Source organism: Aythya ferina (genome assembly GCF_964211825.1).
Source record: "Aythya ferina genome assembly, chromosome: 4".
Taxonomy (NCBI): Eukaryota; Metazoa; Chordata; class Aves; order Anseriformes; family Anatidae; genus Aythya; species Aythya ferina.
Genome location: NC_140300.1, coordinates 25,798,871 through 25,814,614, shown reverse-complemented (window position 1 = coordinate 25,814,614; position 15,744 = coordinate 25,798,871). Strand labels below are relative to the sequence as shown.

Here is a 15,744-nt window from a genome sequence, read left to right as displayed (position 1 = left end):
TGTGATGATATTCCCAAGTAATTATTCCATCTGCTGGCCAATCCTCTGTTGAGCCGGTCCAAGACAGAAAAATAAAATAAATTAGTTTAGATTTAATGAAATTCTGGTAGAACAATTATTGGCTTGACATTGGTCACACTGAGGCAGAACTATTAGTGATAATCAGAGTGAGGTTGTAATTTTCTATGAACTGTTTTCCTTATTAGGTAGGAAAAATGAAAATTATGTTAAAATGAAAATTGTTTGGCAGATGAAATCTAAAGTAATAACTTTCAATAGTACTTTCAACTGTCCCAAAATGACATTAAAGATATTTTTCTTTTCTGCTTTTATTGTTTATGTTGTTACTACTCTTAATTCAAACATTACTCAAATAATTTACTGGAATTTCTGTAAAATGTATAAATGAATGTGTATCTCTCTGAAATTCTCTTACTTATTCTTGTAGTTTGTTTGTTTGTTTTGCCTCTGTTAGGGCTAAATTAGATAATTGACTAATAGTTATCTATGTTTCTGCACTGATAAGACAAGTGTTGTGAATCTCACAAGATTTGGTATGTTTCATAAAATCCAAAATTCTAACAATAATGAAAGAAATTATAGTCTTTTGGACTCATTTTGTATTCAATTTGCAGGATGGTAGAAAATCAGTGCATGTTTTATTATTTAACATTTTTATTATTTAAAAACTTTTCAAATATAGTTAATATTTCAAGAAAGAATGAGCTTAAATAAACACATTTCAGTCTGAGATGGGCATAATTTATTCATGCAACTGTGTTAAGTGATTAAATATCTCAGTAATGCATATTTATTGTGTCTCCTGATAAGATATCTGAAACTTTGGAAATAAAGGGAGAATAAATTCCTCCTACCTATCCTAATCTTAGTTTCCTCTGGGCTGGGAACCAGTGTATTTTTAACTTGGTCAGGGGTGGAAATGTTACATGTAAATACAACCATTGGACACAACTAGATGTCACCTTGCAGCAAATATTTTTGACAAGGGATTTAAGCAATAAATAAATATTGCAGACAAGATCTCTAAGATCCCTTGGCTTACAAATTCGTGCATTGTGTAGCATATGTAAGCTAAGTAGAATCAGAAGTGTAAATATACATGTATCCACAGGACCAATCCTAAGAGCATAAAAGTGCTCAGAACAGGTCTAGTGTAATTTAGCTGTTGATTAGTGCTGCAGGAAGAAGGGAGAACTACATTAGGAAGAGCTAGGGTGGTGTAAGAAAGCGTTTTAGGAGAGTACTCTAAGAAGTGTTGAGGGAAATCATGGAAAAGCTAACCAGGACCGGCCTGCTCCATTGGCCTACATAACAGAGGACACAAAAATATTCTGGCAAATGGTATTTTCTACCCTATCAAAATAAATTAAATTCAGATAGATTGAAGAAGCAGGTTCTTGTGATAGGGTGAAAACTGATTATAGGCACTTTTGTGTATATTAACAGCAACATGGATTTTTAGTCTTAAATGAGCTTGCTTAAAAACATGGATAATTAATTATACTTTTAAGAAGTGGTCTTTATTTTCCTCCTCTTCCATCCAAACTTTAAGTAACTGTGGAAAACACACCTTTATCTCTTAACAGAGCATGTGCTCTGTGCTGTTAATAAATAAATACTATTTTTAAAAAAATATATTTTATTGCTTTGATCCTTGTTTCTCAGTCCGTACATTAAATTTCTCAGTTCTGTGTCAAAGGTGGGTTGTTTGTCCTCACATTCCAGGTATTTGGTTGACTATCTTCACTTAGCCCCACATATTTCCTGTTGTAATTGTAACTCATGGCTCCAACTAGACCATGGTGACTTTATCTATCGCTCACATTCGTGTCATTGCTAAAACTGCTTCTTACTTGAGGGAGAAAATTCCTCTTAAATCTGGACTGCTATTGTGTTATTCTCCTTCAAAATCCTCCTTAAAACTCTCTGTTTCTATGCTGCTCATATAAGTCTTGACAAAAGATTAGACAGCTGGAGGTCTGAGACAAGCAGCCTATCATGCTGACCAAAACTGCATTTTTTTGGTATTTTCCCATCTGTCTCTTCCCATCTGTTGTTTCTTGTCATGTTCTTAGATTTTAAACTGTTTAGGGGCAAAGGTTGTCTATTAATTAATGCTGATGCAGCCCAACTACATTGTGCACAATGCAGGTGATTAATAGAGCATAGAGTCTGCAACTGCAAGAGGAATAAATTTATTATTAATACCAGCTACATCTTTAATAAAGGTAAATCCATTTTGGGTCTTCATTTTTACGTCTTGTATCAGATTAAATGATAGCATATTTGGGTTAGTTCAAGATATATGACACCACACTTATCTTCACATATTATCCAAGTGAAAGAAAAAATTTTGTGATGTTTCAAATATTGCTGATAGGAATATGTTTTGAATTTTTAAATGTGATCAGTGTACTCCTGTCCCTTAAATGCTTTTGCTTCTGTGTTGTCACAAATTTGGTTTGCTCTTCTGCAAATACTCAGGATTTCTGTTAAGAATTTCACATTGCCTTTACTGCACTGCAGTTGTGATCTGTGCAGTCTCACTGTTTCCCAAAGAGAATTCATTCAGTGAATTCAACCTTCAGTCTTTGTATCTGTTTGTGGGTTTATGTGATATAGTCATAATATTTTGGTTGAGGAAGTGTAGATATATAATATTTTTAGATACAAATCATTTGCAAAATCTTTTTGTTTTTGCACAGGAGAAAATGTGTGGAGTGAATTCAATGTTTAATAACTTTTATTTTACTTAAATATATACCAGATAAATAAGACTGTTTTTTTCCATGTTTTCACATTTTCTGTAGTTATTAGGGTGAATGCTTTGAATGTTCCATAAGGCTGATCTAGGAATTTGGATCTAAAGATAGCGTGCTATTATCAGCATGTGCTTTACATAGTTTAGGATGCGATGCCTCATTAATTACATATTATTTTACTTTATTTTCCATGTACCGGCCATTAATGATAAAATAGATGAATGGCACTGTTATTACTGAAATGTTAGTCTGAAATGTATTTCAAAGCTTGTACATAGAAGTAAGAGAGTGATGGTCATCACTGTTACTTAGGGAAAGCTTTCAACAAACATTTCACAGAATTCTTGAAGATTGACACATCCCAAGAACCTGGAAGGAAAGGCATAAAACTATACAAGTATAATCTGAGTATATTCTGAATTGCCACTCTGTTAGTTCTTTAACTCTTAGGAAAATTCACTGTGAACTCTTAAACTGTGCATTTTATTCTCGGCTAGCTGTCAGTAATCAAAATTAAAATACAGACTCGTTTTGAGTGTGTGTTTCTCATTATTTTGTACTTGAATACTGCCTATAGTGCTATCATTAGTATCATGTAAGCCTGCCAAAATTGCTGGTGCCTAAACTATTTCTTTAATGAGACACTTTTTCTCAAGCCAGTGCGTGGTATTTTGGCAATGTTCTGCTAGTGTGTTTTATACACATTCTGTAAATTCACATTAACATTAATTTATTTTGCATGCTAGTAGGAAAGAAACCTGTGAAATTGAAAGAGACTGAAGGAAGAGGTGGATATTACACATTTTATCTAAAGTGATTGACAATGTAATTGACAGAGCAGAGAAATGTGAGATGATACCAGACAAACTGGAAGTAAAATTGTGGAGGAAAATGTCCCCATATGGTTTATATCTCTCCCCCTCCCCCCCCCCCTTTTTTTTTCTGCCCATTCTGTCCTTCACAAAGAGAAGAGTTCTTATCAATGTAAGAGTTGTGAATGCATTTACATTAAAAGAAAATATCAAAACAAAGATTCCTTATATTGTTGTGTAATCCCTCTCCTTCAGTCTTGAAATAATTTTTGAGCTTCTGTGGACATAGCAGTGTTTCCAGAAGTGACAGAATCACTGAAGTCCCACTGAAATAAGTTTGTGGTAGGTAGATCTTATTTGAGTGGATATTTTTTACATTCCAAGTATATTTTTATTGAAAGTAAACTACATGTTGATGAGGACATTATTAAGTCAGTATATTTACTGTATGTGTGTATAGTAAAAAGACAGGTTACAGTTTCATGTGTGTTTCAAGTTGCCATAAGCCTTCTCTGAAAAGTGCAATCCCTTCCCTTGTATTGTTTCCTTTCCCTTTGGTGCCTTTTGTTCTGGCACAAACATTTGTGTGGCCACACAGGGGAGCCACATCTGACAGCTGAGAAGTTAAAACTAATTTAGGAAAAACAAAATGTGAGTCATTCAAAAAGGAGTGTTACTTATCTTGGTGGAAAGGGATTCAACTTCATGTTGCCTAAAGCTATTATTAGGGCTTTGCCAAACACAGATCCAGTGGCTAAAAGTCTATTTCACAATTGAGCAGATGCCCAACCAATATCAATATTTACAAAGCAGAAGGAAGCAGCCAGCAATTCAGTTGATGACAGACTGAAATTCCTGATTAGGTTACCCTTAAATATGTTCTTAGAAGAAAGGGGAAAGGAGTGAGGAAGGTGAATGATAAATTGCCACAAGTATCTGACAACCTCAGAAATTCAAGGAAAGCACAGGTATCTAAAAGTCCTTCCCCAGCCCAACAGCTGTTTTCTCTGAATGCGGAAGGATACAGGATAGGAAAGAGAATAGTAAGTCTATAAACCCATAGGTTAATCAGTAATGTATAGTTTGTCCTGTGAATCCTGGGAGGGAGATGCATCTAGGGTTTGTTTCTGCAATATGAAGATGGAATGATTGTCTTTCTTTGCCCCTTTGCCCCCATAAAGCTTTTGTAAGTGCATTGTCTACTTTTTTTTTTTTTTTTCTTGTAATTTAAACCTGTGGTAGAAGTAATTTCAAGAAAATAGTTAGAACAATTTAAAGACATCTGGATCCTTGAAACTGGGATTTTATTGTAGTATCTAGACCAGTATCCTGGTGTTGAAAGAATTGAGAAGACACTTTTAGCTTTAAAGAGGGAGTTGGAAGCTTGGGATTTGCATCAAGGAACTTTCTTCCAGTGATCAATGGTAACAAGATAAGCTTTCTGTCAGCACCAGCTAGGGGAAAGAAGCAATGAAGTCTTAAGGGAGTTTATAAGAACTGCATGATAAAATGTCCTGCTTTTGATACTGTTCCCCTGACTCCTTTTTGTGGTCAATTGAGAATATCACCCTAGATAAGTTTTATTAAATTTCAGATCAATAAATTAATAATTTGAAGATAATTTGGTATAGTTTAATATCAATTAACTATTTTTTTTAAGGAATAGGATTGCTCTTTTTTTGTGAAAACTAATAAACGTTTCTCATGGACAGAACAAAAGATTTTAGCTCTTAATTCTGCTAGCCACTGAAAAATAATCAAAAAGAGGCAGATAATATTAGCACATAGAGCTGAGTGCAAACCTACTTGACAGTTTGGAAATGAATGACAAGGATGTTTACCAGAAGTTGCTGAGATATTTCTGAAATACAGTTTGGTCTATTCATTGTTGCAAGTGAAGGTATGGAAGATGCCTGATTTTTATGAAAGTTTTTGTTGTTGTTGTTATTGTTATTTTCATATATACCAATGCACTCATTTTTAAGTTGTCCTTAAGTATCAAATTTATCTTAAATAAAGTTTCAGATTTGGGTCCAAGAAATGACATTTCTCAGTACTTCTTCATAATTTTCAGATTAATATATTTAAAAATGATTATAATTGTGAACTCTTCATTAATTTTACTGGAATGCAACAAATTGTGTTAGAATTTCACTCTCTCCTATATTTATGTACTGTTCTGCCTACCACAGAACCCAGTCAAAAAACTAATAAATGGAAAGAGTATGGTTTTGTTATTTGTTCAAACAAAATTAGGTTGAAGTATCTAATGAATTCAAGTTGGACATCAGAGTGCTTATTGTGAGTGCTTATCAGAGTGCTTCAGTCGTTCCATCTATAAAGAATTTCATCCCTCTATATAAGTTAGTTCCCTTTTTACATTAGTTCTCTCTTTACATTATGAATAATGTTAATATTTAAAATAAAGCTTTACTGGAAGTAAACAAAGAAATTTTCAATAAATAAACAATTTTTTTAACTCCTTCTACTATAACTTTTCTAGAAGTTAATTTAACATCAGGTGGTAGTAAATGTGACTGAAAAAATATTTTTATGTCGTTTTTTGTTTTGCTTTGTTTTTCTTTTGAGACAGAGCACTTATCACTTACAGGCATGTGGTACTAATCTGAAAGATGAATTGGTTCATTCTCTTCAAGTACCACATATCCATTCACACACCACCAAGTTTAACACTATTAAAGGGTAATTTCTCCTGTGAGAGCTATGCCCAGTACAGCCAAAATCTCTACACAGTGCCTTTTAAACTTTTCATGGCAGGTAAGGGGATTTAAATAAAATGCTTCATCAAATGTGCAATCACACACATATTCTTCCTATTGAAATATCCAAGCATTCAAACAACAAATAAACATTCCTAAAAATCCTAATGCTCTGAAATGTTAACAATAAGTGTAACACAAACAATTAAGTGTACAGTTCACACTTTGAAATTTTGTGTTGGAATCAAAGTGTGTGAGATACCTCCTGAGCATATTTTAATTTAATACGAAATTTGAAATAAAATAGGAAATATGAAAATATGAAATAGGAAATTTGAAATAAATAGGAAATAATTTAATAGGAAATTTGTATTTCCTGTTAAGTTCTGAATGTAGTAAAATGTATCAGAATAATCAAGGAATATATTTTTCCTTCATCTGTCATAATTGCCATGATATATATATATATATTTGTATATGATACATGTATATGATATATGTATATATATATAAATTTATCACAATTTTTTTAATTTACTACAGTGATTCATTGAATATCCTATTATTTATCATAGGTTCTGTATGTTAGTGAAGCTGATAGTTAAGTCTGTGGTGAGGTTTTCTTTAGAGCATAGTAGTTTCACATGTTCCTGCACTAATATTTGGGGGCTAAAGTATTATCTGCAATAATTTTGCTTGTTTTCACCTAAAGATGAACTTTCCAGGGATGCCAGTAAAAATACACTTTTTGAATTAAGTACTGAAAAGTTATAAGAATATATCTTTCTAAATCTTTTCTTTTTCTTTAAGACGGTATCTTTTCACCCCTTCTTCTTTCACCATTAAATTACTTTCATTCTAAGATTTATTTATTTATTTATTTATCTTACATTCACACTAAAATGAATACTCTTTCTTTTGAAATTATTTTTTTATAACTTAAGGTCACAGATTATGTTGTCTCTGACTTGAATGGGGTCAATATTTTAATCTAAAACATATATATTTTTTAAATGGCTGCAGTTTTGGAACCAGATTCACAGATCAGAATCAGCTTGTTTGTGAAGACAAACTAATCTGCATACCCTGAAGACATGAACTTGAAGCTTTGCCAGATCATAGGTCATATTTACAAAACTGTTTTGTTAAGATGTGAGTAACCTAAATGCTATTCTTCATGTTAAGGAAGCTGTGCTGCAATTCACAAGACTTTTCTGTGTCAGTCTCATCTGCAAACTGACTTGCTTGGCTTTCTTAGGTCACATAAAGTTTAGGTTTTGCTCCAAGTACTGAAGTTGGTTTGTCAACAGTATTGGCCTTTTATACAAGAGTTCAGGGCTTAAAGCATTAATAAATCAAAGCCTCACAGATACTAATTCTCTCTGGTGCCTGAGGGAAGTTAACTCACGACTTCCAAATGTATATATTACCCTGAAGGTACTGGAGTAATTGAAGGTGAAGGGAATATTCTCTTCAGTTTGAAGATATTCTACTTTGCATTGACTCAGTTGGGTCAAAGAACACACAAATGTGAGCATTTGGCTACCCATAGCAATTGATCACTCATCTCAAAGGTGAAAGAAAAATAGGAAAATCTGAGTTTCAATCCTCCTTCTGAAAAATACTTCACTATTTTATACTAAGCATTTTTTGGATCTGGCTTTTAATCCAAAAACTGGTTTGAAATTTTGTTCCAGATGAGATGCAAGCTGAAAACTGAGTATTTGCTTATTTACTTATTTATTTGCTTTTTAAATATTGTATTCGCTATTAAAAAACAACATCAACAAAAAAGCAAACACCACAACAAATATTATATTTCTTTTTTCTGGCCATAGAACAGTTGTTTAGTTTGATTTTGTTATGCATTTAAGAGGACAGAGTGTAGTGGTCCTTTTGTAAACTTCTTTGCCATCAAGCACTATTCTTCAAAATGTGTATGTTCACAGAAGAAATTTCAATAAGATGATATAGCACAGAACTTACAGTTGCTAGTTTTAACCTACAATTCTAGTAGTAAGAGGCAAGCTGAATCCCATAATGGTCTCAAGGAATTAGCTGGATTTTCTCCTATCAGTTGAAATATCATTAATATGCCACAGATCATCATAGAATCATAGAACAGCTTGGGTTGGAAGGGACCTTAAAGACTATTTATTTCCAACTCTCCTACCATGGGTGGGGATGCTACCTCTAGATCAGGTTGCCCATGACATTGTCCAAGCTGGCCTTGAAAACCTCCAGGGATGAGGCATCCATAGCTTCTCTGGGCAACCCCTTCCAGTGCCTCACCACCCTCTGAATGAAGAACTTCTTGCTAACATCTAACTCTTCCCTCTTTTAGTTTAAAACCCTTCCCCCTTGTCCTATCATTATCTGTCTGAACAAAAAGTTGCTCTCCATCTTTTTTTTATAAGCCCCCTTACTGAAAGGCTGCAGTGAGGTCACCCCAGTGCCTTCCTTTCTTCATGCTGAACATCCCCAAGTATCTCAACCTTTCTTCACAGAAGAGGTGAAGAAAGATTTATGCCTCTGATCATCTTTATGGCCCACCCTTGGACCCACTCCTTCTTGTGCTGGGGGCACCAAACCTGGATGCAGTACTCCAAGTGAGACCTCACAAGGACAGAGTATGTACCCTTGTGATTGTAAACTAGACTTTGGTGTTAATTATATTATTGAAAATCAGAGTAACAATGCAAACTCAAATATATTGGGTTTATAGTGCTATCCTGTTGTAGCTCTTAAAATAAATAAATACAAATAAAAAACTTTTTAAAAAATAAAGGTGAAATTAGACCAAAAAAAAAAAAAAACAACCATAATCCTTTATCAAAAAAGTAACATACTAAGTACTCAGAAGTCTGTTAATGAAAATGTTCTCAGAGTAATTGTAACCTGTCATCAAAATTCACAGGTGACTTTTCTCTAAGCTTTTAGATTAGTGCAATACTTAGAATGCTGGTGAAAAGTAATAAAAAAGGTAGATATACAAGATGGATGAGTCCATCATAATATAGGATTTGATTAGGGTTTTGTTGTTGTTGTTGTTGTTGTTTTGTTTTGTTTTGTTTTACAATAGAATATTAAATATAGTTTATTTTATTTAGATTTTTAAGAATAAAGCATAAAACAATAGGATTTGTGTAATAATGTAATTTGAGAAACTAAGTAGAAGAAAATTTCATTCAGGAATATTAACAAGGCTGTGTACCAGACTGAAATCCTATGTAGCTATGCAAAACAATGAGAAAAAAAGTCTGCATGTCATGCAAAATCATATGCAAATCACATACTGCCAATATTCTCATTCATGCAAAAATTATGAATCAAATTGAAAACCATGTTGTTGGGTTAGATTTTTTTTATATGTATATAAATACAAATAAAAATAACATTTGTTCTCTTTGCTATCATGTTTTCGAGCCTTCTAAGAGAATCAGTCAGCTTAAGCCTTGTTGTCCTCCTGTTTTCATTTTTGATTTTCTTTATTGTCAGGGTGGTAAAACACTCTGACAGGCTTCCTAGCAAGGTGGTTGATGCCCCATGCCTGTCAGCATTCAAGAAGCATTTGGATAAATGCCCTTAATAATAATATGCTTTGACTTCTGGTTAGTCCTGAAGTGGTCAAGAGTTGGGCTTGATCTTTGTAGGTCACTTCCAACTCAATTATTCTATTCTATGTATTGGAAGTGCCCGGAGAAGTGTTAACTGGGAAATATTGGGAGAACTGGGCAGTGGAGAGGACAACCAGACATACAGGGGTAGAGGAGAATGTGTTGGAAAGGACCAAAATGCAGTGACTGACTTCTAGCTTCCCTTAAGTTGGAGAACCAGCAGCAGGTAAGAGGTTCTGGAAAGGGCAAGAGAAGGAGCAACAGGTGAAGGCTGGAAGTCAGTGAAGCTTTTTAGTTACATGCACAGTAGAGCAAATATACTTTCTCTGAGTTTCTATTCTATAGACCTATTCTATCTATACTTGTGGAAAATACATATTTCCAGGTAGACTGACTTGTATGAACATCTTTGGTGATATTTTGGAAGGGCTGAGAAGTTATAGTGGAGCCAGCACCCCATCACACAATCTCAGTCACAAATAAGGGCAATAAGAAGTTGCTTTCTGAAACAGATATCTAAATGAATCCAATAATACCTAATTTGGAAAATTAAAACAAATTTCTTCTGAGGACCCTTTATTATGTATTTATACATTTTTGGGGGGTTTCACCAGGTGTAAAATACTGTGAGAAAACAAAAACAAAAACCTCTCATCCAGCAGGACTTTTGCTTCTGTTAATAACGCGCTATCAAGAAAGAAGTGCAGGAGCATATAGATAATTCTTTCCAAGGGACTATCTGTTAGCTGTTAAAAGGAGAGGTGTGAGAGAAACCTATGTATGGATTAAATTCATTGTGAATTTAGGCAATTCAGTGCTGTAAGGTACTGAACCTCAGGACCCTGATCCAAATAAACACTTACATACCTGCTAATATCAGGCACTTGGATAACCTTGTAGCTGTAAAATGGATTATTTTTTTTATATATTCTTGGAAGTATGTATGTGTGTTTCAATACTTTTTTGAATTAGATCCTTAGTAGAGTGTAGGTTTGAGCCCTGGAGAAACAAGGAATAACAATAAAGAAGTAATAGACCAACTAGACATAATATCTTGATTCACGTGGTTAAAGAAAAAAAATAAATGGTCAGGAAAGAGAGTTGAAGTCTACAGGGTGTTGATAACACTAAACTAATTTCTCAGTTGCAGACTGTTGTTACATTTGAAGAAGCTATGATTGTAAACTAGACATCGGTGTTAATTATGTTATTGAAAATCACAGTAACAATACTGAAATCATTATCTGATTAACTGCTCAGTTTTATAATCGCATACTGCACAGGCAGAGTAATTACATGATGCCAGCTGACTGTCTAGATTTAGCATATTCATACAATGGTTTTGAGGTATGAAGTGAAATGCCAGATACAATAATAGAAGGCAGGCATGTAAATCTATTTAAGAAGGTGAACATGTTTCTGGAAGAGAAAGAGTAGGAAAATTTCTGCAGCCGTGCACTAAATATTTTCTACTAAAGAAGTAGAAAATCACTTGTGATTTCCACTCTGAATAATGTAAGCACAAGCCCTGATGGATTGTTTTCTCTTCTCTTTGTATCTTGATTATTCATGGATTTCTCCAGGTGGACTACAGAAATGTGGCACAGTGTCTTGGGATGCTCTCTTAAACAAAAGAAAAGCAGACTGTTGAGTGCTGCTTTGTTAGTTTATTAAATATTTGCTTTTGTGTTTTTCTTTGTTTTGTTTTGTTTTCCCCTGTGTTTCTTATAAAATACTGCCATCTTCTTAGATTCCTTAGATTCCTTTGAATGGCACTGTCAAAAAGACACTAGAGTGTTTGTATTGCTCCTGCATTCTTTATAATTGTAATTATATTTCTAATTTGTAATTCTGAAAAACAGAATAATAAGTGACTCAAAAATCTCCTTGCAACTCTGTCCCACTAACTTGGGGTTGGGCTGTCATACCCAAAGGTTTGGTCCAGGCAAAGACAGTAACTGATGCTCATGGTGTTTGGATAAACTGTAAGGATAAGCTAGGTTTGATAAGACATTTGGATGCTGTTTGGACAGTTTTGTGTCCTAGCAGACACATAACTGTCACTGAAATACTGCTCTTAATTTTCATTTAGATGTTTAAACATCTTTGCTCTGAACTGAAGCCTGTTGAACTCTGTACATATTTCTGTGAGTTTTAGATAGTGTCCCAAACTGACATCATGATGTTTATATGATGTCAGCATAACATCACAGCTGGAGTTTTGAAATAAATTTTCGGAAGTGAGAATACTTGTACAGATTTAGTGACAACCATCTTCACATTCATAATTCTGCTCCAGACTTCAAAGCAAAAATAATATCTGGAGAGAATACAGCCTTGATCCCATTTTCAGTCACATGAAGCACTGAGCAATTCCTGCTGATAGGCCATCAGCTTGCTCTCTCTGCTGCTACAGAGTGCTTCGTTGCTGATAACTTCGTAGCCTCCTTTTCCTTGCCAGCTTGTGCAGTAAGAGATGTACAACCTAATCCTGTACGTGCACTGAGGCAAATCTGGCATAACAACTGACAGTAGGAGAGGAGTGAAATCAGTATATGGCAAAAATAAATAAATCAATAATAATAAAAAGCCTAAAGACTGTCAGTACAGAACGATCTCTGTTATTCCAGGATTAATGCTCTTTTGGAGACTGGGGTTTCTGCATAGCTGACATCTGTAGGGCATGGCATCAGTAGACTGTTCTGAACAGATAAATTAGAGTTTCAAAAAATAAAAATAAAAATGAAAATAAAAATTAAAATTAAAAATCAATGCCCTTGGAATATTTTTCCTTAAGCAAAGGAAAGGGATTGCAGATTGAATGGCAGTATTTTCACAATACTACAAAATCTAATTTCTCATTATAAACTTCTTGGGATGTGGTGGCAAAATAACTCTTTCAAATTTGCAGGCAGGGATTTCTGATGCAGATAATCAGTGAGGATTATGCACATTTAATTTCCTGGATTCTTCCTAGGCAGGCATTGAATTCTTGCTGAAAACATTTTTAGGTGTGAGGACATTGACAACTGAACACACATGTAGGACCAGACCTAGAAGTCACATACCACTCTGACATAATTCTTTTGACTAAAAGGAAATGCATCCATTTTGTCTCAGCTGAGACCCCGTGTCATGTTTTTCTAAATGGCAGCTGATCAGTTTTCTGTGTAATCCGATGTATATTTAATACTTTTTCTTTCCTGCCTTGTATTAGGGCCACCACAGAGAACTGTTTCCCCGAAACAAGACCATGAGGACAGGAAGCACGACAAAGTCTTGGACAAGGGTAGTGAAAGTGGGACTTCCTGCAACGAGTTGTCCACCTCAAGTTGTGACAGCCACTCAGAAGCAAGCACTCCTCAAGAAAATGCTTCTAGCACTCAGCAGTCTACAGCTCATCAGCCAAATACTCTGACTTTGGATCGTCCATCTAAGAAGGCCCCAGTGCAGTGGATGCCACCTCCAGACAAACGCAGGAACAGTGAACTCTTTCAAACTCTCATTAGCAAGTCCAGAGAAACAAATCTTTCCAAAAAGAAGGTGTGTGAGAAGCTGAGTGTTGAGGAAGAAATGAGAAAATGCATCCAAGATTTTAAAAAAATCCACATTCCAGATTACTTTCCAGAGCGCAAACGTCCTTGGCAGTCTGAACTCTTACAGAAATATGGGTTATAGTACTCAACTCTTTCATTACGTATCTCTGGGGCATTTGATGTTTAATAAGTTGCCACTAACTTACTGATGTCCTTCTCCTGGCCAACTCTGCCACCAGAGCTATTCCTGCTGCTTATTTCCTTCTGTGAACAGTGGATGTTGGATAGTACATGGTTTCTTTAAAAATATATATAAAAAGATAGAAACTTAAAAATACAAAAAAGTGTCTCATCTTAACCACCTCATAATAGCAAAGAAAAATGTGCATGGTGAAGAAAGATGGTTTTTGAACTGTAGTCAGTTGAGCTTCATTATCATTTTGAAATTTATCAAATAAAAATCTCAATCATCAGTTAATGCCTCGTTTTATGTCACAAATAAAAATGACTCAGACTTGCTATGGATGAAGGGAAACAGGGTTGAAAATTTGATTGAACTGGTTTCAGAACTAACTCCCAATGTTCTTTCAATGTTAATGCAATAAAGCAAATACCTATTTTGCATGAGCACAATGTTACAAATAAATCACACAAGAACAAGAGGTTGTCTGTTGCTTGGAGAATTATTTGTTTGATACCAAGCCTATAAACGTAAAACGTCTAAGGGATTGAATTTGCTTTGTTCTGGGTCTGTGATTTTTTTGTGTGTACAGTGTTCTGTATGTAAGGATGGTGTAAATATGCCTTATACTGTTTTATTATTGCACCAACAACGTTCATCTATTAGTGCTTGTCAGGATTATTTCTGTGAAATGCAAACTTATGACAGATTGTGAAAACTGGTTTGATGGTCTGAAAGTTTCTGTTATGTTAGTCGCTAAAATTGGAGAAAAATAAAAAAGACTTTAATGTATTTATTAAAAGAACCATCTGGTAGATTTTCTTGTCTGTTGTTATCTCCTCTCTCTTTTAAAGAGACTCAAGCAAATTGTTTTTGTTTTGTTTTGTTTTGTTTAATGTTTTCATAACTACTTTGCTAAAAAAAAAAAAAAGAAAACACCACACATGTTTCAAGAGTAGGTGAACAATGTTTAGTGCAGTGCCATTTAATCAGAACAACAGTACAGACTCCAGAAGGAAGAGCTATGCTAGGCTACAGAGGGGAATGAACTAAAACACGGAGTGTTTTCACTAACAGAACTGAAAGCAGTCCAAACTTGACAAGTTCACAAAAATCATCTTAAAAACAGAGGGTTTAAAATATCACAGAAAAATTACACATTTACAGAATAAAGTTTTCTGTGAATAGTCTTTTCTGTGACAAACCTAATTTCTCAAAGCAGATAGAGGAAAATTGATATGGTTTTCATTATAACAAGGTAACTGTGGTGCAGACAGCCATACTTGGAATGGGTAAGGGCTGCTGGGGTCTGCAGGAGAACTGTTGAGTTCTTACACACATGAAATTATCACTGGGCATAAATGCACAAACATATGTATTTATCCCACACATTTATCAGGATTCAATGCCATACATATTCTTCAGTAGGAACTGTACGTATGCATGTGAAATGTTTTCTTTCTGGCGGCTTTTCTGGCAAAATGGGGCTTCTTGTTTTTCCATTTCCAAGATTATTCCTAATACCTATATTATTTTTTAGTCTCCTAACAGGCAATTTTGCATAATTTTGATAGCAGCTCAGTGACTTCATTCACTACTTAAATATAAATATAAATATAAATATAAATATAAATATAAATATAAATATAAATATAAATATATATAATTAATATCTGGAGGTTATTGCTCTTTCCCATTCAACTAATCAGTTTACTCCAGCATTTTATCTTTTGAAAGCATTTTCATGACTTAAGACTAATGAGAATTTTTGAGAACTTCACACTGAATTTTCTTCTTGCCTTTTGAATATTACTTCACAGCACTTCTCACAGGTTATACGGTTTTCCACTGTCTTTATTTTATGCTATTTCCATTGGGGATGATGCCTTTTAGGTTCACACAGTAACTTGAACCTTTCCATTAAACCTTGCCATTGAGTTTGGAGACTGTTTTGCGCTACTTGCTCTTTGCACTTCAGTCACTACCTGCCTATGGTATGGCTAGGTATTTGATTGACCTGTGTATCCCTTCTAATTTGTCAATATGTAGATTTTTTTTAATGATTTTTTTTTTCTTTTAATGTACTACCTAAAAT

The 15,744-nt window shown here is 34.3% G+C and overlaps 1 protein-coding gene across 1 annotated transcript in view; it reads left to right on the top strand.

Annotated features, from left to right (window-relative positions):
* The window catches only part of KCTD8 (potassium channel tetramerization domain containing 8), a 99,820-nt gene extending 85,366 nt beyond the window's left edge, over positions 1-14,454 (top strand). The window contains exon 2 of the mRNA XM_084519041.1: positions 13,150-14,454. Within this exon, the coding sequence (XP_084375167.1) occupies positions 13,150-13,610 (461 nt within the window). The 3' untranslated portion in view covers positions 13,611-14,454. The remainder of the gene's footprint in view (positions 1-13,149) is intronic.
* Positions 14,455-15,744: the final 1,290 nt, after the last annotated feature.